Source organism: Poecile atricapillus, chromosome W (assembly GCF_030490865.1).
Source record: "Poecile atricapillus isolate bPoeAtr1 chromosome W, bPoeAtr1.hap1, whole genome shotgun sequence".
Taxonomy (NCBI): domain Eukaryota; kingdom Metazoa; phylum Chordata; class Aves; order Passeriformes; family Paridae; genus Poecile; species Poecile atricapillus.
This window is the reverse complement of record NC_081288.1, coordinates 22,711,037-22,732,053: the sequence shown is the minus strand read 5'-3', so window position 1 is coordinate 22,732,053 and position 21,017 is coordinate 22,711,037. Positions and strand designations below refer to the sequence as shown.

At 42.2% G+C, this 21,017-nt stretch overlaps 1 protein-coding gene across 3 annotated transcripts; it reads left to right on the top strand.

The window, feature by feature from the left end:
• Window positions 1-545: 545 nt before the first annotated feature.
• Window positions 546-18,171, top strand: LOC131592172 (nuclear transcription factor Y subunit beta). Of its 3 annotated transcripts, none has more exons than XM_058863496.1 (7): window positions 546-851; window positions 8,944-9,037; window positions 9,524-9,654; window positions 11,449-11,646; window positions 13,360-13,441; window positions 15,698-15,777; window positions 15,999-18,171. In XM_058863496.1, exons 2-7 carry the CDS (start codon window positions 8,944-8,946, stop codon window positions 16,029-16,031), a joined length of 618 nt encoding a protein of 205 aa, XP_058719479.1. In that variant the 5' UTR covers window positions 546-851; the 3' UTR covers window positions 16,032-18,171. The 3 variants fall into 3 exon arrangements, with proteins under 3 accessions (XP_058719479.1, XP_058719477.1, XP_058719476.1); XM_058863494.1 differs by having other exon boundaries at window positions 740-879; XM_058863493.1 differs by lacking the exon at window positions 546-851 and adding an exon at window positions 6,517-8,541.
• Window positions 18,172-21,017: the final 2,846 nt, after the last annotated feature.

The window sequence follows — 21,017 nt, the reverse complement described above, 5'->3', positions numbered from 1 at the left end:
GCTGCCCACTCTCTCCCAACCCCCATCTCCCAGGGAAACAAGGACAACTGGGGGACTGGAGCATCTCTCTTATGAGGAAAGGCTGGAGGAGCTGGGCCTGTTCAGCCTCAAGAAGAGATGACTGAGACGGGACCTCATTAATGTCTATCAGTATTGGGAGGGAGGGTGTCAGAGGATGAAGCCAGGCATTTTTGGTGGTAACAAGCAATAGGACAGGGGACAACAGGCAGAATCTGATGCACAGGAAGTTCCACCTGAACATAAGAAGACCTTCTTTACTGGGTGGTGATCACACACTGAAACAGGTTGGCCAGAGAGACTGGAGTCCTCACTGGAGATATTCCAGAAGCACCTGGATCCAATCCTGTACCTTGTGCTCTACAATGACTCCGCTTCAGCAGGGAGGTCGGACCTGCTGACACACCGCGGTCCCTTCCAACCCGACCCATTTGTGATTCTGTGAGGCCGAGGCCGCAGGGAAGAACTGCCCCTGGTCAGAGGCCCCGCTACACAATCGCCAGCAGCAGCAGCAGCCCAGCGGGACCGAGCCCTGTGGCAGGGCCAGCCCTCGGTGGCAGCCCCGGCCGCCGCTGTGCCCCAGCCCCGTGCAGGGGGGGCGGGCCCGGTGCCCCCCGGCCCGGCCGCTCCATAAAGGAGGCGGGCAGGGCCGGCCCGGCGGGAGGGCGCGCGCTGAGGGAAGAGCCGGCGCGAGTGGCGGGGAGGCGGCGCGGAGGGAGGGCAGCCCGGCTGCGGGAAGCGGGGCTCCGCGCTGGGACTGGTTCCTTCGCAGCCATTTTCCGTCCAACCAAACAGCCGATTTGCGGAGGGAGCCAACCAGGGCCGCACTGGAGGTTTGTGCCTGGCTCCGGCCAATGATTGGTAACCGGTTCCACTGCAGGCTCGAATGAAATGTCCGTCTCCCTCCCCGGGCCCCGGCGCTGCCGCCGCGCCGCCGCCGCGGGCACCAGGAAGTGGGGGGCTGCCGCCCCGGGCCCCGCACCGGCCGCGCGTCGCTTTGTGCGGCCGGAGCCGAGGGGGCCGCGCGGCCGGGGAGCCGAGCGGGGTGGGCGGGCGGGGAGGGGAGCGGAGCGGGCGGGCAGGCAGGGAGAGAAGCAGGCAGGGAGGGAGGCGGCGGCGAGGGGGGTGTCGGCAGGGCGGCTGCCCCCGCCGGTGTCCCGCTCTCTCCGCGGGGCCCTTCCCGCTCCGGCTCCATTTTGCGGCCTAGGCAGGGGTGGGGGCAGCAGGCGGAGCTGCCCCGCGGCCGGCCGGCACCCCGCACCGGCCGCCGAGAAGCGGCGGGCACTCGCGGGGCGCACGGCCTCCCGCCAGCCTCCGTCTCCGCGCCGGCCGCGCTCGCTGTGTCCCGGGGCCGCGGCTTTGTGGCGGCCGCGTCGGGCGGAGGGGACTCGGCGCTCTTTTGTGTTCGCCCGGCAGAGCCCCCTCCCCTCGCCGCGGGAGCGGGGGGCCGGGACCCCCACCACGCCCACGGCCCCTGGCCGGGCCGGGAGCCGGGCAGCGGGGCCACAGCGGCCCTGTCTCTCCTCCCGGTCCCCCCCGCGCCGTTGTCGGGACGGAAATTTCCTGGAAGGTTTGGCGGTATTTTGCAGGGATGAGGAGCGTAGGGTGAGGCCCCGGGATGTGGTGCCAGTACCCGGCTAGCCGTGCGGGCGGGAATGCGAGGCCTTGGTGGGCTGCACGGGGGCCCGGCAGAGGCGCCCGGCCGGACCCGGACAGGTGCGGGCTGCGCGGAAATCTCAGCCAAAATGACCAACAATAAAGTTGCTGATTAACTGAGGACTCGTCGTCTTGTGCCGTTTATAACCAAGGGGTCACGACAGACGAGTTACCTCTCGAACAGATGTGAGCTGGGTGTCAGGAGGGCTCAGAGGCTGTTGGTGTAAGGGAAGGTGCACCCCGTGCCCCAGCGCTGGCTGCGTTTGCAGCATTGAAGGGCATGAGATCGGGAAATGGGATCGATCGGCTCGCGGTGGCACAGACGCAGATGGGTGGCATCAGCACCTTGTCCTGTAACACACATGACAGATGGGAGAGAGACGGGACCCTGCCATTATCAATGTCTACTCAACTTTTCTGTGTGTGGCAGGTGTTCTTTGGCAGACCTGTGTGTGCTAGCCACTGTTCTGCCTCCAGAAATTATGTAGTTGGTAGTCCTGAAGAGTACTGTCGAGGTTATTCACAGACAATCCTATTGGAAAACAACAACAAAAAGAATGTGTTCTAGTAATGTTTTTGTGGCTATAATATATATTCTGCAGCACAACAGCAGTAGAAAATAAGCATCTAGATTTACCAATTTCTTTGAGGCTTAACCAAAAAGATTTTGTTCTGAAAAGAGCTGTCTGATAAAAGCTACATAGTGTGCTTGGTTTGCTTTTGGGATGGCAAAATTATTGATAACAATGATCTGAACATTTCTAGGCAGCGAGGAACACAGAAATCTGGATTTCAGCTCATTCATGGAGTCTGTTACATGTAGTAACCTTTCCTTGGAATTTCGGTAGATGGCAATTATTGTCAGTTAAAAAAACTAGCTCTATCAAAAAAAGTTCTGGCAAAATGGTAGGAAAAAGGAAAATGGCAGGCACCGCTTTAGGCAGTATCCAGAGTCTGGCTTTAACTGGCTTGCAGGAATGGAGAAATTGTGTCTATATATAATCATTAGCATACTGTTCCAAAACAATAAGCTAGCACTTGCTTTCTTTTTGTTTATGTGGCCTGTGGCATGACAGTTGCAATGTAAAGGCAGAATCCATCTGCAGTTCTCTAGGACACGTGAGATGGCTCAATCCGATTCATTCTGAAGCCTGTGTGAGTTGCTTTTACACTGTGCATTGAGCTGGTGGTCATACATGGGCTTGGCTGCTGGCACTTACAGCTATGCCATTATGTTGGGAGAAGCTAGGAGCACTGGGTGTTACTCTTCAGACTTCAGGATTTGACAGTCACAGCAGTTCAAAGCTTAACTCTTATTTCTGGTAATAATTACATGAAGGGAGCCAATGTTCAGAAATTGAATGAAAAAGAATGTTTAAGATAATGTCAAGATATGAAACATTAAACACTGAAACGTTGAAAGTCTGGTACCTTGTTTTGTCAACATTTAGAAAAGGTTTGCAAGGTTCTTCCTTTAGTGCTTTCAAATGTAAATCTAATGCCATTCCACCTTTAAAATTTTGCTTAGAAAGAAATATGACTTGAAAAGTCAAATTTGACTTGAAAGTACTGAGTTTTGCAGTAGTGTTTTAAAGAAATTTAGTTTTTGGAAATTGATGTTTTAGTGGCAAGACACTTGTAAAAAGAGCAAAACATGATTATATATATGCATACTAAATACTACAGGTAAAGAACATTGGTGGAATAAAAGCAAGTGTCAGCAAATTCAACAGTTTTGGCTGAAAATATTGGTCTGATCTGAACTATCTTTGTAAAACTCTTACTTACCCTGTGGCTTGAGAGGAAAAAGCTGCTTGGCATACTTGGTTAACACCTCAACAAAGGAAAAATAACCTACTTTAAAAAGTTATCAGACTTCTGAAAGGAAAAAGGCAGGACTTATGGATTGCTGTTTTAATAAACAGATAAGCTTAGTTTTTCACAAAAAATGCTAGGAAAGTATCAAAAACTTAAGGAAATCTGGGGATTTCAGTCAGGTTACTGAAGGAAGGAGGTGCTGGTGCAGTGTGTTCATCACTGCTTTCCTCTTCCAGCTTCTGCAGAATCAACTAAACTGCCTCCATTCCACTGCTCATCTTGTTTATTTTCCCCTCCAGCTTGTCTCTTCTATTGCCAAAAAAGAGAATGTATGGGAACTTGGTTTCTGCTGCTTGCTCTGTATTACTGGCCCATTCCTTCTTGATGTGAAAATACATGAGTTTTTAGTCTAGCCATATATATTTGAGCACACAGTGCTTGTGGATATTAGCCAGCCTGGGAAAGAGCCACCATTCTCTAGGACAGCTGGATCTGTGTGGAAGGGGCCCGTGGTCAGTGGCACTGGGGCTTGTGAGATAAGACATAGACTGTTACATGGATTGCGGGGGTGGAAAGGTGGCAATGCCCTCTTTGGATTTCATAAGGGAAAGTTTCCTCCCCATGGGCCAGGGGAAGGATCCTGGTACAGCCCAGATGCTAATCAGCCATGGTCACACTGTCTGGTCCTCTCAGCATCAGTTTGCTTTTCCCAGTGTTATTCTGCTCTGGGGGAAAACACTGAATGTAAGGGATTAGAGAAGGCTGAGATGGAGGGAGAGTGCAGCATCTGTTTTTGTTCTGGCTATGTGCTAAGGGGTTTAGCATTACATTTTTGTGTATCTGCTGGAACAATGTCCTGTGAATGCATTCGCCAGGTAGTATTTCTTGCTGCAGGTGAGAATTTAGTGGGAAATTAGGATCCCCGTAAGTCACTGAAAAATAAAAGGAAATTGAAGGTTTATTTTCAATTGAAAAATATTTCTGCTTAACAGGAGAGGTGCAGAAAACTCAAATAAAACTCTAGGTCTCTGTTGTTCTGTACTGATTCACAGCTTTACATTTCTCGTGATAAGGTGTGGCAAAATGAATGATGTGGTTACTTCCTACAGCTTTAGTTATTGTTCTGTCCTGCTTCTTTGGCAGACACAACTGCATGGAATGTGTACCAAGTGCTTCAGTTCATTGCGTGTCCTTTTCTTCTGCCCCTCTTGTAGGCTAGCAATTTTGAGAGACAGGGTGAATAAATACCACATGAAATACTTAAATCACAAGAGGCCTTTAGTTTCCCTTTAAGAGGGCAGTTTGCAAATCATTGCCAGATAGCTTCCCCATTCTGAAAACAAAAATCTTGTTTCTTCAAATGTTTTTTCTTTGTTTTTCCTTTTGTATTGATGTAAACTTTAGTCCCAACTTTTCAGTGCTAGCAGGTTTGGGCATACATTCTTTAGTTATCTTTTAGCTGAGCCGCTGATACTGACTGCACTCTTAAGAGCACTTATAAGATTAAACAGGATGCAAGATTTATTTTGAGATACTGGTGTTTTATTAGTTTAGTATAGACGTTATAGGAACAATCTGAGTTGTGGGCAGCTGACATGAGCAAACTTCTTTAAGTATCCTCTAAAATATTTATACCAGATGTCAGTGTAAACCTGTATGTTCATTCACTTGCATCTTATCACTGAACCTTCTTTGTTGCTGGCTTGGAATGTTTCTCCTTTAACATATTTATTTGGTTAATTTCCATGCATCAAGTAGTTTGTATATCCCTAGAAATAATCTTCTTTTATTACAGATGGAAAAACCAAGCAGAAAACCACTAACAGAATACATTGTGCTGCTGTTCAGTATTCAGATTTTTCTTTTGCTATGTAGTGCTGAATGTTTGTGTCCTGTACTTGTTTGCTGTCCCTGATTGTTGATAAAATCAGATAGTGGCATGGTCATTTTAGAGACTGACATGCCACTTCTGATATGCTTATCTCTCAGTCTTGATTCAGCCCATGTGTATGCATGGAGGAGCTTCAGTGTCTTTCTAGCACTGGAGGCTGAGGATAATGTACAACCTGTAGTAATTGTTTCCTGCAGTTGTACACAGCACTTGCTGCTGGAGGACTGAGGTGTTGGAAACCCTCCCTCGCAGCCACACAGAGGTAGGAAATGGTCTTGTATTAAAAGGCATTGCAGTGTTTGTGTGCCGAAATTGCCATGCAAATGTGATGAAAAATCTGCAAATGGCTACTTGTCTTTAAATCGAGTTGTAACAATTTGGGAGTCTAAAGCAAAATCTGAGAGGAGAGGTCTTGTCCACCTGAACCTTTTAGGATTAGATGTCCCAGGATTTTGCCTGTTCTAGCATCTACTTCCATCTAAAGTAGCAGGTCTTCCTATTAAATGGGCCCACATAAGAGCTGTTGTCCTTTTTAGTCACCCAGTGACTGCAGTTAGTGTAGGCAGGGTGTTGTTTCTATGCTACACTGGACTGCTGCCTTTCCAGAACAACTTCAGGGACACAGAGTTTAGTTTGTGTCATGGTTTTGAGAGGTCTTATTAGTTGTTTAGGGTTTTTGTTTGGTTTTTTATTTAAAGAAGGGGGATTAATTAGGAATGGTGTAGTGAGAACAGTGTTTTCTCATTTTCTGAACATTGTTGTATGTATTACAGAACTTGTGCTGAGCTTGACAATCAGATAATGGGGTGATTGACTGGAGTTTTGAACATCTGAAATGAAAACTGCAATGTGTGAGCACGTAACTGTTTGTTATGAGATGACTGGGATAGCAGTGGCCACATTTTCCTGCAAGGTCATGTTTGTCATCCCTTGGGCTCAAAGAAATACTAGTAGGGTGACTTCGATGGCATATTAATTACAGTTGCTATATTCAGATGCCTTGATCTAGATTTGAATTGAATGACAACTCTGGCTGAAGTTCTTCCATCAGCTTACTTGGATTGAAGTAGTGTGCTGAAATCCACTCCCTCCCTCACTGTGAGATCAGGCAGGCAGTGGAGGAGGCTCGTGGGGCAGCTGGGCAGGCTGGTCTTCAAGATGTGGCTGGAGAAAACCCTGAGTGCTCTGCTCTGAACTTGGAGCTGACCCTGCTTTTAGCAGGAGTTGGAGTAGAGACCTCTCACAGCCACTTCCAACATGAATTATCTTGTGGTCCTGGATCAGGACCTGGTTATGCTGGGCATTATGCAGAGGGATGTTAGTCTGTCCCTAATCTCCTGTCCCGAGGTTGTCCTGGCAGCTAAAAATCTTTCTTCCAGTAATACCGACAGAGGTAATTTCAGTTGATGTTAGGCTGTTTTCTTTATCTGAGTCAGATCTGCCTTTTTCTGTTGCAAGCCTTTTCCTGTCAATTTTGCTAATCACTATTTTAGATTCATAGTTCTGATAAAGGTCCACACAAATTTCCACTAATGGTGAAATAATACATCCTGTAAGTAGATCTGGAAGTGTGCACAGAGAAAAGAAGAGAAGCAAAGGTATTACCTTGAGGATGCATTAGTCTAATGTGACCAAAACTTTCTGTAGATGCAGCAGAGATTTTAAAGAGATTCAAGCAGGAATTGTCTTTTGAAGGCAAGCTGGGCTAATGAAAGCAGGATGATTTCTTGTTGTTGCTGGGTGTTGGCAATAAAGATTCAGATGGAGTAGCCTGCAGGAGAGGTGAGCAGAAACCAGTTAGTTATCTCATTGTGGCAGAAATTTGAAGAATATTGCAACCCTGGAGGAAGGAAATAATTTTGAAGAAATGTTTCACAGCAGATTGAAAGAAGAGAGGGAAAGAAAGATCAAGATATTTAAAATACCTTGTACTGGGGCTGTGTAAAGATATTTGAGATCCTGAATTAAATTCTAGTAGGGATCAGGGAGCCGAAACTGAGACAAGACTACCAGAAAACCCTAACTTAATTTTGGAGGCAGCTTTTTGGGATTTACTGGACTACAATTTTAATTTTTTCAAAGTGCAGAAGGAAGAGAGAGGCATGATTCTCTTAATGATGTGTGATGTCAGTTTTGGTGATCATGACATGCAGGATTGTGATTATTACAGAAAGCTGAGTAAGCAAACTGCAGACCCTTTGGGAGATTGAAAAGCAAAGTTTAATCTCCCAACAAAGAGTCTGCAACATGTGGACAAAGTGAATTTATGTGAAGGTTGGCACATGGAAGGTTAATGCCTAAAATACTGCCCTTCCTTTGGGTAGAACTGCCCTGTAACAAGTGAAGCTGGCTTACAAAAGCCCAGCCAAAAGGACCTGGAGTTCTTTATAAAAGCGTGTCTAATATTCTGTACCGTGAAGAGGAGCTGGAAGAGTCTTTTTCTCTTGAGCAGCTCCTAAGGCTCTGTCCAGCTGTTGCTGGAATGCGAGCAGCGCTCGTGTTATTTGTGTATCTGTGGCCAAGTGTAACACCAGACGTTGCTTGAAGGTTTCAAAGTGAAACTCAGCCCTGTGGCCACAAGCAAAGTGCAGATTAGTGAGAGGTTAAATGCTCATATTTCTGGGTAGGTGTAAAAATAGTACAACATTGCTTCTCCTGCCCTCCCTCCCTCCTTCCCTCCCTCTTCAGGCTAATGGGTGTGCATAAAAAGTGAGCTCTGTGCTCTCAGTGGCAACACTGGCTGTGACCCTTTGAAGACACCAAGGTGTCACACAGTGGGTGTGGGGTCAGTGTGAAGTCAGCTGGGCTCTGCCTCCCCAGGGGCTGTGTGTGTAGCTTGTCAGTAAGAAGGAGGGAAGTACAGGCTCTTCTGGCTTCCCTTTTTCTCCTGGCATTTAAGTTACCTATTAAACTGTGGCTGCCCCATCTCCAAAGCCTCGTGAAGAAGTCTTGTTGGCTGCCGCGTCAAAACACTGAGAGAAGAGCACCTAAGGATTCCCAGAGAGTGAGGCAGGGCAGGACTAGGGAATGAGGGAAATATGACTCAGAAGGCACATAGGAGTAACCGGTGTCTCGGGGAGGATGAGGATGCAGAGCTGGTCCCACAGTCTGGCTATAAGTTTGTCAGTCGTCTTGACAAACCAACTTGAAGGGTAAAGGTGAGTGAAGGATGCACTCTGTGTAGTAATTAATAGATAAAGCATTCAGTGGCTGGTGTAGGTTTTGAGGATTGTTCAGAGATAGCTTGCATGTTCTGGTCAGACTCTGACAGGAGCTATCTGTGTGCTACATGAACCAAATGATCCTGTGCGTGGCCTGTGCCTCTGGCTGAGTATTTTGGGAAGACTCACAAAACAGTTAAACTATTTCCACTACAAATAAAACTCAGGAATAACAGTGGGGATGCTGTGGATGCTGTTCTCCAATTGTTCTCCAATAACAAAATATTCATGCTTTGTATAAATTGCTCTCGTAGTTTGATTAATGTGCTGGGTTTGAGTAATAGTTGCATTTAGTGATGTAACAATCACACCTGAAAGGTTTCCTTCTTCTGGTTGTAGATGGATGGTGATAGCTCCACAACAGATGCTTCTCAGTTAGGAATTGCTGGAGATTACATTGGTGGCAGTCACTATGTGATACAGCCTCACGATGGTAAGAAATGAGAGAGTAAATACTACTATTTCTCTGCGTATGCGTGTATACATATATTTTCTTTCAGTTCTTGTATCATTCTCTGCTGTCTTCTCTCAGGCTAAGAATTTGCTATTGTTTTCATAATGTCTCACTCTATAAAGCATTTTTTCTTCAGTCTGAAGGGGGGAGGTTGAATTTTTTGATGTTGGCACAGAGACCTTGAGGGGATGACAAAAAAATTTACGTTCTAGGAAACAGTTTGTATTTTGACGTGGCATTAAGAATGGTTGGTGATCAGCAGCCATGTACACTTCTGTGCATAGTGTGATAAAATGTTGTCTTTATCTTTGTACCCTGATGTTGCATCTATTTTAAAAACTATTTCTATGATGTTAGCATACTGTGCTTTCAGAGGTCTTCATCCTTCAGTGTAGGATTTTAAACTGAATTATTGCCTGCTGTCTGTCGAATATAATTTCTGTTAACTTTTCTTTGTTTCATTAGACACAGAAGACAGCATGAATGATCATGAAGATACAAATGGCTCAAAAGAGAGTTTTAGAGAACAAGATATATATCTTCCAATTGCAAATGTGGCAAGGATAATGAAAAATGCCATACCCCAAACAGGAAAGGTAATACTGTTGTCTGGTAAAGAAAGTGTGTTAATGAGTTTTATTCCTTCCTCTCAGTGAGCTTGAGCTGGTTAGAACAAGATCTTTTTCCAAATGATGCTGGTTTATTGGGAAAAAGTGTTATAAGAGGAAAGGGAAAAAAAGCCCAGGAGCAGGAGGTGATTGAGACCAAGTCAATTTTCCTTAGATTTCTGAAAGCTTTTGTTAACTGCTGTAATTAGAGCATCCAGAACTGTTCTTCATAGGGCTTTCAAGAGTTTACTTTTTCTAAGATGTGTTCTCTGAAATTGTCGTAAATGATCAGACTTGATGACAATCACTAAGAATATTTTTTATGCTGTTTTCCTGAGAGATTTAGTCTGCTTTCCTTGAGGTGCATAAAATTTGGAATAAGTGAATCATCTTGGCTGAAATAGAAATCCGGTGCTCATCCTGAAGGAAAGAGAATGGTTAGCCTTCCGTCACCCGAATATTCACGTACCCAAATGCCAAAGTGACCTAAGAAGTCTGCTTTATACCATGGAGCAGATAAGGCCAGATATTGAAAGCCTTATTTATTTCTTCCTTCTAAGAATAGACTTTTTAATCCATTCTGCTGAGCTAGTGATTGTATAAGTATTTCATCATTCTACCTGTTTATCTTAAACCTTTGCAGGGCTCCTATGACTTGCTGTTTCTCTATTGTATTACAATACAATTCCAGCCACAGTAAAATTTCTGTGGCTAAAACTGATCTCTGTTTTTGGAGATCGCTCTAAGTAGAAGCAAGACATAATTTACTTGCATCTGCTTGTATTTTCATAGTGTTCAGGGCTTTCTGGAGATCTGGATGTTACATTTATAACTTTGCCAGTCCATATTGTCATAAATTTTTAGTGATCAAGATGAGATTTTTCTGAAGAATTTAGCATATGGGATGTAGAGCTATCTTGAAATATCAGGGTTTTTTTGGTGAAAAACTGCAAGGGAAGCTGCTGGCTGATGACTTCTTTTGAAAATCTCACCCTATGTGTCTGAAAATACCAGAGAAGCCAGTGAAGACTCTGCACACTGTTACTGCTTCAATTTTTTAGGTTCTTTTCATGTGAAGAATAAGAATCTTAATTATTTTAACCTGTTTGTTGACTCCTGTCAGCTTCCTAAGTAATCATTAATCATGAGTAATACATGTAATACTTGCTGTAATTTTAAATCCGGTAAATGACTTTTGTCCGGTTGAAAGCTGTAATCAAATTTACTTATTTCATTCTTGCCTGGGCATATGTTTCTTCATTTGAATTCTCATTTGGTAAATTTATGCTAGAATGCATTAGAAAGGCTTAATGCTAGGGGCATATTCTAGTCCTTGAATCTGGGCAGGATAAAAATACTTGCCATTGCTGAATTTGTGGGAATGTACTGCAGTGGGGTTGGAATTACCAGGTCTCTTAAAAAGAGGAGGAAGTGGGCTGTGACATTGTAATGAACAGGATTGAAGAGATGTAGGTAAGCAAAGCAAGAGGCATCTGTGTGTAAAAGCTTGTACATTACTTAGGACTTCAGGAGATCCTGGAAGTTGGCTGTGCTGCTTGAAATAGTAAAACATGGGTAAAATCACGTTGCAGCTGGTCTTAGTAGAGCAGTGAGGACATCCAGTGGTTTGCTGTGCAGGTGTTGTCTAAATGAGTATTATCATTAGGTTTTGGGATGTTTCCTCTATTATCTTTATTATCTATATTCTTTGGGGGGTTTGTGGTGAGTTTTTTTAAGTCTTCTGTCTTCATTAATGATTTTATGATACATTTTCCTTACTAGATTGCTAAGGATGCGAAGGAATGTGTACAAGAGTGTGTAAGTGAATTCATCAGCTTCATAACATCAGAAGCAAGTGAGAGGTGTCACCAAGAGAAAAGAAAGACCATCAATGGAGAGGATATTCTCTTTGCCATGTCTACCTTGGGGTTTGATAGCTATGTTGAACCTTTGAAGTTATACCTCCAGAAATTCAGAGAGGTTGGTATATATGAGTATTTCCTAATTTATTTAACCTGATTGTGTTTATCCTTAGCTCTCTGTTGTTTTAATTGTATAATGGGTAACTTGCACATTATCTCACAGCTCTTGCTCAGGGGGTAATCTAATGTTTAAAAGCATTCCAGAGGATGTCAAGAGAAAAAGGAGGAAGTAAGCATTTTGATTAGACCTGCTGATTCAGAGTAGTTAAAGCTTTCAGCTGGATAAATTCTCTAATGTATTGGTGGTAGTAAATTGGTCTGCTCTTTAAAGGTGCCTATTAAGAATGTTTAATTCGATCTTTGGGTTCAGTCAATATGTACTGACTATGTCCTCTGAGGAACTGGCCTAATGCCTATTGTTTGTTTAGACTTTTGATCTGCAAAAGAAAAAACTGTTTTTCTCATGTTGGAATAATGATTCATATGGAGAACTATCTGCTTCAATGGGGTTTTTTTTAATTATTTTTTTGCCTGTCCCTTAGCTTGCTTTTGATACAGAGTACATGCTAGGTATGTGATCCAAACAGTTTAATTTATCCCTTCTCTAGCAGAAAGTGACTTTCTTCCTTTCAGCAACTGAGACCTTTTTGAGAAAAAGTTGCTCTGCTTGGATTTTTTGTTCTGGTCTGCCTCCCCTTGTCTAAATTGGCAGTACGGTAGATAAGGATGCTCTTCAGAGTTTCTTTGTTTTGTAAACCTAAGATTTTTTTAGGTCAGACTCGCTAATGATATTTGTTTTGCTGACAGCACTTGAAGCTTCTCCTTCCCAGAAGGTCATTTGCATGATAACTGAGTAACAGGAGGCGTAATACAAAGTTGGAGTAGTGCTGTGTGCTGTCGTTTTCTGCACATGCTATGATTAGTGCTGTAGGTGCTTCTATTAAAAAGGCAAGTATTGCCTAACTAGTTCCAGTTCATACTGAGTAAGTCTGAAGTGAGTCTGTGCTACTTTCATTCTTAACTGAGAATTTTTGCAGATTATAGATGCTGTGGCAGCAGAGTAGTTGGATTGGGTTTTAATTGGGTGGATGGGTTAAATAGCTTTGCTCATCAGTTTTAAATCTCCATTCAAGCACGGGTGTCTTAAGGGTAGAATACTTCTGTTTTGTATCTGAGTATTTTGTCTGCAGCAAGCAGTTGCAGAGAATCTTTTTTTATGCCCACATTATTTTTCTAGACTTTCTTTAGTAAATAGCATGGAGCATCAAACTTCAAACTTGTAAAACTGCATGCAGATGACTGGGAGCCTTGGCTTTCTGTGCTGATATCCTTTCTGGATGTAGTACTTGATGTGGGAGAAGAAATTCCACAACTTGGTTTTAAATGTCAGCTCTTAGTTTATGGTGATGGTGCTTGTGTGTGGTTGGTAAGCAAATGTTGCACATTCTTGGTGGGTGAGATTTTGTGATTTCTTGTAAATGATCCTTCTGGATTGCCACAGATTTTGAACTTTTTACAGAAGGTGAAGAGCCTTTCTCAGAACCACACAGTCCTAGTTTGCCAAGTTTTTGTTTCAGGAGTATGGGTAAGATGAAAAACACTCATGTAATATGCACATTCTCAAATCCCATAGAATTTTACAGGTCTTGGATTTCAAGCTCCAGCTGTTGTGCTGTGACTCTTCTGCAAGTTTCAAACCTTGGCTAAAGCTCCTGGGGCTTTGAAAGAAATCTCAAGTTTTCTTCTGCTTTTTTATGCTCTCTCTTCTTAGGCAATGAAAGGAGAAAAAGGAATTGGGGGAACAGTTACAACTGGAGACGGTCTAAGTGAGGAGCTCACAGAAGAAGCATTTAGTGAGTAATGCTTTTTAATTTATTATGTTATTAATACAGCTTTTATAAAAACTTCCTTCAAGCATCAGCATTCCTACTTGAGGAATATATCCTGGACTAGTAATAGCTCAAGTCAATTGTGGAGAATTTATAAATGCATATATTAATGCTAGTATTTTTCTCTACACTTAAACACAGGTTGTAATGGAAGGTGCAAATTTTTTTTTTTTTTTTTTATTTTCCCTAGTAGCTACATATTTAGGCCCCATTCATTCTACTTGCAAGACTATTTGGAGGAAAAAAGTAAAATGAACAAATGAACTCCTCTTGATGACTTGAAGAGCTCATCTTTAAGAAATGAGGCAGAGAAGAAAATCATCTTTGTTCTAAAGAACTTAGTATTTCCTACATTCAAGAGAATGCACAAATTGGCAACTAGAAGGTATAGGGTGAAGAGTATCCTGTGCATTCAGTGTAGTTTTTCTTCCTTTTACTGTGGATTAAAGCCTGACAGTTTTTTGGGATTTGTACTGATTTTGTTGGTGCTGATTCTTGCATTTAGTCTCCACCTTGGCTTTTAAATGTTATAGGCTGGTAATGTTGAACCTGATAGCAGAGGAATTAGGAAGAACAGCTCTAGTCATATCTACTGACAAGATTTAATTTAAGTATGTGATAGGTATCAGTGTAAAAATCACCAGTAAACTATTGAACTAGCAAAAATTCAAAGCCAGAGGACTAAAATGACCTGTTCAGGATTGGAAACACACTTTGCTCTCAGTTTGACTTAGGCTATATAAAACAGTGCAGACTTGATGGGTCTCTTCTAGCCTGGAAGAGGAGCTTATAAAACTGGCTGGGAATTAAGAATCTAAATATTGCAAGGGTCCCTTGCAATATTTAGATTTAGAGTCTTAATTTCCAGACCTAGGAGCTTCAGAGAGCTCCATGAAAAAACTTTAGGTTACTGTGACTTGAAAAAAGCAACTTTAGAAATGTCCTGGCAGGACTAAGGATGCAAAAGAGATGTTGCAGAGTAGAAGAAAGTAAAAAAAAAAATATAAAAAAATAATATTAAACAACTGATCAAGTCAAGTGTTGCAGGTATTTCTCTCTACAGGAGCAGCTATAGATCTGTCTGGAATGAATGATGGTGTCACTGCAGCAGTAGCAGTGATAGCTGTGGCTCTTTGTGGTGGCCTCATGCCAGGGCTGGGTCTGGGACTCTCCATTAAGCTGTGTTGGATGTGCGCATTGAAGGGCAGTAAATTTTGGACCTACCAGAGCCACTCTCACTCTGATCTTAATGCATCTCTTGTCCTGCAACTGAAGCAATTGAAAATTTGTTCAATGAAGGAGGAAGGAAAAAAAAAGAAAAGACAGCAACCCTGACCAACCAACCAAAATTACAATTACAAAACCCTCAAGCATCAGCTTTCAAATGAAAACTGTTATGGATTGTGCTGTGCTTTCAGAATTTTGTATTGGTTATACATCTTGTTTATACTTAGTAACTGAAAGAACAAAGCCCCATTGTTTGTGTCCTAGGGGAAAATATGCTAGATTGACTTAACCTACAATTTTAAGAGTTTTGCTGCTTTGCTTCCAAATAGCAGTTGTAAGGCACCCACTCTGAATGTGAGAGCTCAACATACACATAGTGAAGGTTTACCTTGGGGCACCACTCCCTGCATTTTCTCTTGGTATCTCAGAAGTACTTTTTACTTGTTTTGTTGGCCACCTCTTTCTGCTGTGAAATCAGAGCTCTTGTGTGTGCCCTGAGGGACATACTGAAGTCAACCAGTGCAATGTCAGGCTCTGGCAGTGCTTTTTGTTTTTTGTCATTGCCTGTTCATCTCTTCTGCCTTCCTTGGGACTTCCTTATTATGGAGTCCTTGATGGATCCCAGTTTATAAAGCAGCACAATGATTTAATTGAGTTGCTCCCCCATGGTTATGCTCAAGTGCTAACTTTGTGTTTAAACAAAGCCAACTGAATTCTCCGGGTTTCTTGGGATACTGAGCACTGGAGATGGCCTTTTCAGTGCTTGTGGTGGTGAGCTCCACTCCATTTGCCTGTGTACAGGTGTGGACATTCTGCTTAATCTTGGAGCAAAATTAAATTGGATTTTACATGTTTCTTGTGAATGGGAATAAACTTGTTCACTTGTAACACTTGGTAACAAGTGTGACTATACCAGTGTAGGATGGTTACTTGGGAGATTAAGGGCTCTCAAGCAGTTCCTGCCTAACATTTTTAAAATGCTATTTCTTTTAGCTAACCAGTTGCCAGCAGGCTTAATAACCACAGATGGCCAACAGCAGAATGTTATGGTCTACACAACGTCATATCAACAGGTATGATCCTCTATCCTGTCCCCTACTCTCCCTTCTGCTGCTAAAATCCAAATACTAGTTCAGCTGCTCTGTTCCGAAATATGGGAATTAATTTTATTTAGTCCTTTGGTGATGGCTGTCATGCCACCCCAACACTGAGAAATAATAGCTGCTTTCTGTGAGCTGCTCTGCAGTTTCAGAAAAGGTGCAGTGGAATGTAAGCTTGTATTTTCTTTCTCTAGATCTCTGGTGTTCAACAAATTCAATTCTCATGATTTTGAAGAAAACTTTCCACCTGGGAACACAAGATTGAAAACGTGCAACTCTAACGAAGAGGCAGTTTTAATGACTGGTGAAGAGATTTATCTCTTTGTATATTAAATAGCTGTAATGTAGCTACCAGAAGCTTGACTAATTGAGGTGTGAGTTCTGACTCAAATCTTTTTCATGATGATTTTAAAGAAATAATTGGATTTTAAAGGTATTAAAGTATTTTTGTTTTGTACAAGAGTTTGTTGCTCTGTATAACTCCTGTATGCATTGTATATTGCAATTTATTACTGTCAGAGATTTGTAGACAGTTTCTTATTTTCATATTGAATCATGTTACTTTTGTAATTCAGGTAAACAGCTGGGTTAATTCATGTTTACCCTTTGAATAAAATTGTAAGGGTAAAGTTCATTTTTGAATGCAAGTTGCCTTTATTATAAAGATTGAGTTAGTCTTGGTTATGTAATTTGTCTTGCATGACAACCTCAACTAACTTTACATGTCAGCTTATTTATTGAAATTTTGAAAGGGACTTTTTCCTCATGAAACTAGCAGCTCAAAAGAATTGCTACAATTGTTTTTTCTAATGTAACTTCTGAATTAAAGGTTAATCAAAACCAATGAATTCTCTACTACGTTTAGAGCTTTAGGGCTTACCAACAGTATTAATGAAAGCACTGACTGTGCAATGCAGGTTTTTCTTTAAAATTTTTTTTCAGTTGCATTAACTCTCTTTAGACTTACTTTGATACTTTTAAGGTAGTCTTTCTGCTGTTGAAATAACTCTTCCTTTTTATGTATGGCTTTTAGAATCCCAAACTTAGAAATCCAAGGGTAGGGCGGATTTTATAGTCCTTGTGGTAAAAGATCTCATTTTAACTTTTTACTGAAATGTTTTAACGTTTCTTGTGAGCCTATGGGAACTCAAAAGTGGTAGTGACTTTCTGTGTCCAGGCTGCGTGGTGTGTGTGTGGGTGTGAGGGTGTGTGCATGAGTGGCTGACAGCTGAACAAGTGATACAAATCTGAAATGGAAGATGGACTTCAGGATTGCTGTCTCTTGCCTGGTTTTGCAATAGATTCTACCTAGGTAATGTAGTTCTGTATATTTAGTGAGCTGTTCTTGGTAACATTGCTGTTTCTTTAATAATTGGGTGGGTAATTTTGTTGCCATGTCTTAGCCTATTAGGGTAGGGATGGGGGTTTTAGTAATATCTTATTCAGACTGAATTTTGGGACCTTTGTACTGTTTGCAGTGGACTGAAATGTAATATATTAATTATCTTTCCACATGCCTGTTATTAATTTAAGCAAACCACACCTTGAGGCTGTTGCCATATGATTTCTTGCTGGTTTTGTCTTTTCTTAAAAAAAAAAAAAAAAAAGAAAGAAAAGTAACAGTTCAACAGTGGCAAAATTAGCATAACCTAAGATATCCCAGGAGCCTGAAATAGGCAGCTCTTTAGCTAAACAAAAACTTCATGTGCAAATTTGAGCAGTGTTTCTTACCAGTCAGCATCCTGCTGGCTGAGCCTCTGGAGGCAATCCAGTGTAATCTGGGGCAGTCTGCATGGATATTCTGGGCTTTGTGGCAGCCTGTCTTCTTCAGCAGCTATGGCTAAACAAGTGGAGTTTCTCATTAAATGTAAGTCTGAATGACACAATCCCTGCACAAGCCCCTTCTGTTTGTATTCCATTTATTTCAGGCCAGCATAGCCTATTCTTGCTGTTCCCAGATTTGCAATGGAGAAAAACTATGATACAAGCTAAGGAGAAGCTAGGAAAGATTTAGCATTTTGATGTACAGAAGGCAGGTTGAGATGATCCCACACGTTTGAAACAAGCAACATTTTTCAGGCTCCCCTCTCTGTTGTAAGTTTAGGTTAAAGTGAGTTAAGTTTGTGTTTCATACGCCATCATGTGCACAATGAAGCAGATACTTTGTTGTTCTTTTTTCTTTCTTCTCCCCTCACCCTCTGAGGGCCAGGGAAAAATTGCAACTAATTTGCTCATTATTTTCCTGAAGCTACAACAGTAAATAATAGTACAACTGTTCCATGTCTCGCTGAAACCATTCTCCTAATAAAACTTTGCAGGGTACTGTAGCCATGGTACACCAAATAAAACAAATGTGATCTGAAGAAATACTTGCCTAATTTGTATTAGCAGCAGCACAACCAGTGCATTCTTTATATTTGTTCAAGGAATCTTGTTCTCATTTTGCTCTTTTTAAGTGTTTAATGTGAGTAGAGGAGACCCAAACCAAGAATGACCATTCTTCCTACATCTCACCTGTTTCTACAAAACTCCTGTCTTTGGTCCTCTGAATGATTTGTTTGAACTAAGATACCCCCAAACTCAGCTTGAGCTCGAGGCAGCTGTGGCAGCCTATACTAAGACTTGGAGAAAGGCTGCTTGAAATAGCAGTGATGTTCAAAGATCTTTTTCCAAGAATAGTGCCTTGTTTTAGGTGCCTTTTCATGATACAAGCAAGTTTTACCACAGTAATTTTTTTTTCAAATGCATTTTTGTGTAACTTGATCCTTTTGGTATTTTTTTATAGGGTGCTTTTGGTGTCTTTAAAAGCACAGAAATGCTGTTATCTCTAGTCAAAGTGCAGTTATGAGAAAAGCTAATTTAGATGGTGTTCTTCTACATCCCATTTTCATTACAGGCATAATGGGAGCAGAGGCTCTGCCTTTACCAGTTCTGTTGATGTACACATGCATTGTTAACTATTTTATTTATTCCTCCCTTCTGATCTCTACTGAATGCTAAAATATGTGGCTGGATAGTGTATAGGGCCCAAGCAGTCTCATAGAAAGAAGTTTGATAATATTAACTCTAATAGTTACTACTATTTTACCCCTGTCAGCTGGTTTGGTGAAAAGAGCAGTGGTGGGAGGGTGCCTTTTGGCTGTGGTATACTGTAAGACATGTACCTAGTTGAAAACACCAACCAATTTTTCCTCTTTGAAAATCAGATATGCTGTCCTGGCAAAATAATTCACACTTTCACCCTTTCAAAGGCTGAAAAATACATTTAAGCAACCCAATATTGATTTGTTTACCTACTGATTTGTGAAATTGGCATGGTAATGGACTGCAATGTCCCCTCTGACCCTCAGGATGTAAAACTTTAATAGGAAGCTCCCTGGAAACTGCCAGTTCAGCTTACAGTGACATCCAAGGCCACATGCTCTTGGGAGAGAAGGCAGTTTGCTGCTATGCACAATGGTCTCCAAATTGGTGCCAGCTGCAGTGAGTTTATTAAATCCAAGTCCCCAAGGATGGCTGTGGAGGCAGGGCCAGAGGTGATGCAGTTCACAGCAGCTCTGAGGGAGTTGGCTACTCTGCTTTAAGAAATCTTCCAGGCAAATTTCCAGGCTCATTTCCTGGAATATTTTACTGCAGCACGCCAGGCCAGAGGACCCATTTTTCAGAGCAATGGCACCTGATTTGCTTATGTGTGAAAGAAAACTATTGAGGCTTTAAATCTGCTGGGCAGAGGAGCAGCCTTTGGGCTGCTGATTTAATGTGTGTGTGCCTGATACTCTTACCCAGCCTGTACAGCAACTTGAACAGCAAATAAAACCATCTCCAACAGCACAACCAAGACTCAGTTCATGTGCAAGGGCCATGTCGTTTGAAATACAGCTACAGCTAAAACACTTGCAACAGCACATTAGGAGCAGAATATACTATTTCTACTTCTCTCTGCACCCTGTGGGAAGACAGTCCACCACAGTAGAGCTCACGTCCCAGCACTGTCAAGAGTAGCATGACACAGATCAGGGATGCTGGGATGCCCAGGTTTGTTTCTCCACTGCCCAACTCCTGCTTGGCCCCATCCAGGAAGTCCAAGCCCACCAGACTCCTGAGCTCCCTGTGCAGTGCAACATCCTGGGAAAAGCAACCTGGTGAACAGGGAGATGTCTGCAGCCAGCTGACAGGAAAAGCTAAGCACTGAGGGAAAAGGGAAAGGATCTGAAATCTCACCTCTAGCCAGCTGGAGAGCATTTCTGCTACAAGGACACAGGCTCCAGCACTGTGGGATGAGAACACGGAGACTACAGAGCCTGGGGTGTGCTGCAGCAGAGGACGAGTCTGCTCTCTATCCAAAACCACAAGCAACAGCCACGTTTCACAAGCCAAGCAGCTGAAACTCATCCAAAATGTTTCTGGAGTAGATGCAGTGGGATCAAGTTCTGTACACACAAGAAGAAGAAATATTGACAAAAACTGGCCATTTTGTGTTGTCTGGGTTGACAGCTCTCATGTTGCTTCAGATGGCTGTAATGTAAGTAGCTGAAACCTCAAGCTGTTAGATTGATATTTCAGGTTTTCTTTTTCAAGACAGTAATTTCAAAGAATTGCTCCTAGACTCCAAACACTTTCCTTCTGGAGCAGGCAGCATTTAAAGTCAACATATAAAGTCTCTTCCCTACTCAGGCAAAACACAATGAAGAAATAATTAGGAAACTGCTACTAAAAAGAAAAGTTTGGTATATTTGTTAATACTGCTCAAAGTTACAAGATAACTGCTTGTACTTAACTTTTGGTTAAAAGAGAATTGCCAGCACTGCATGCAAGAGTGATGGTTACTCTAAAAGGCAGTTAAGAATCCATAGCAATAAACACTTGAGTAAGTGAATGGAAACAAAAAAAAAACCCCAAACCTAAAAAACAAAACAAACACAAAAAAAAAAAAGGATGCAAACAAAACCAACATTTTGAACCTTCTAAAAGGTTTTGAACCTTCTAAAATGGCATATACCCAGTATGCTTCTTTTAAGAATCACTTTGATATAACTGTGTATTGATAACTTCCATGTGTGGATAATAGTATTTTATAATTTCAACAGATACAGAAATAACTCTCTGAACACTAGGACACACTGAAATGCTTCATCTCTTCTCTTTGAAGATACCACATCCAAGCCCAAGTTTTCATTTTAAGGAGATGCTGTACCAACTTAGCAGTTTCATCA

Excerpts from the sequence above, each read along its gene's own strand:
- LOC131592172 (XM_058863496.1), top strand. The coding sequence starts at position 8,944 with ATGGATGGTGATAGCTCCACAACAGATGCTTCTCAGTTAGGAATTGCT. Across the intron at positions 9,655-11,448 it reads CCATACCCCAAACAGGAAAG|ATTGCTAAGGATGCGAAGGA; the intron begins GTAATACTGTTG and ends TTTCCTTACTAG. Across the intron at positions 11,647-13,359 it reads ACCTCCAGAAATTCAGAGAG|GCAATGAAAGGAGAAAAAGG; the intron begins GTTGGTATATAT and ends CTCTCTTCTTAG.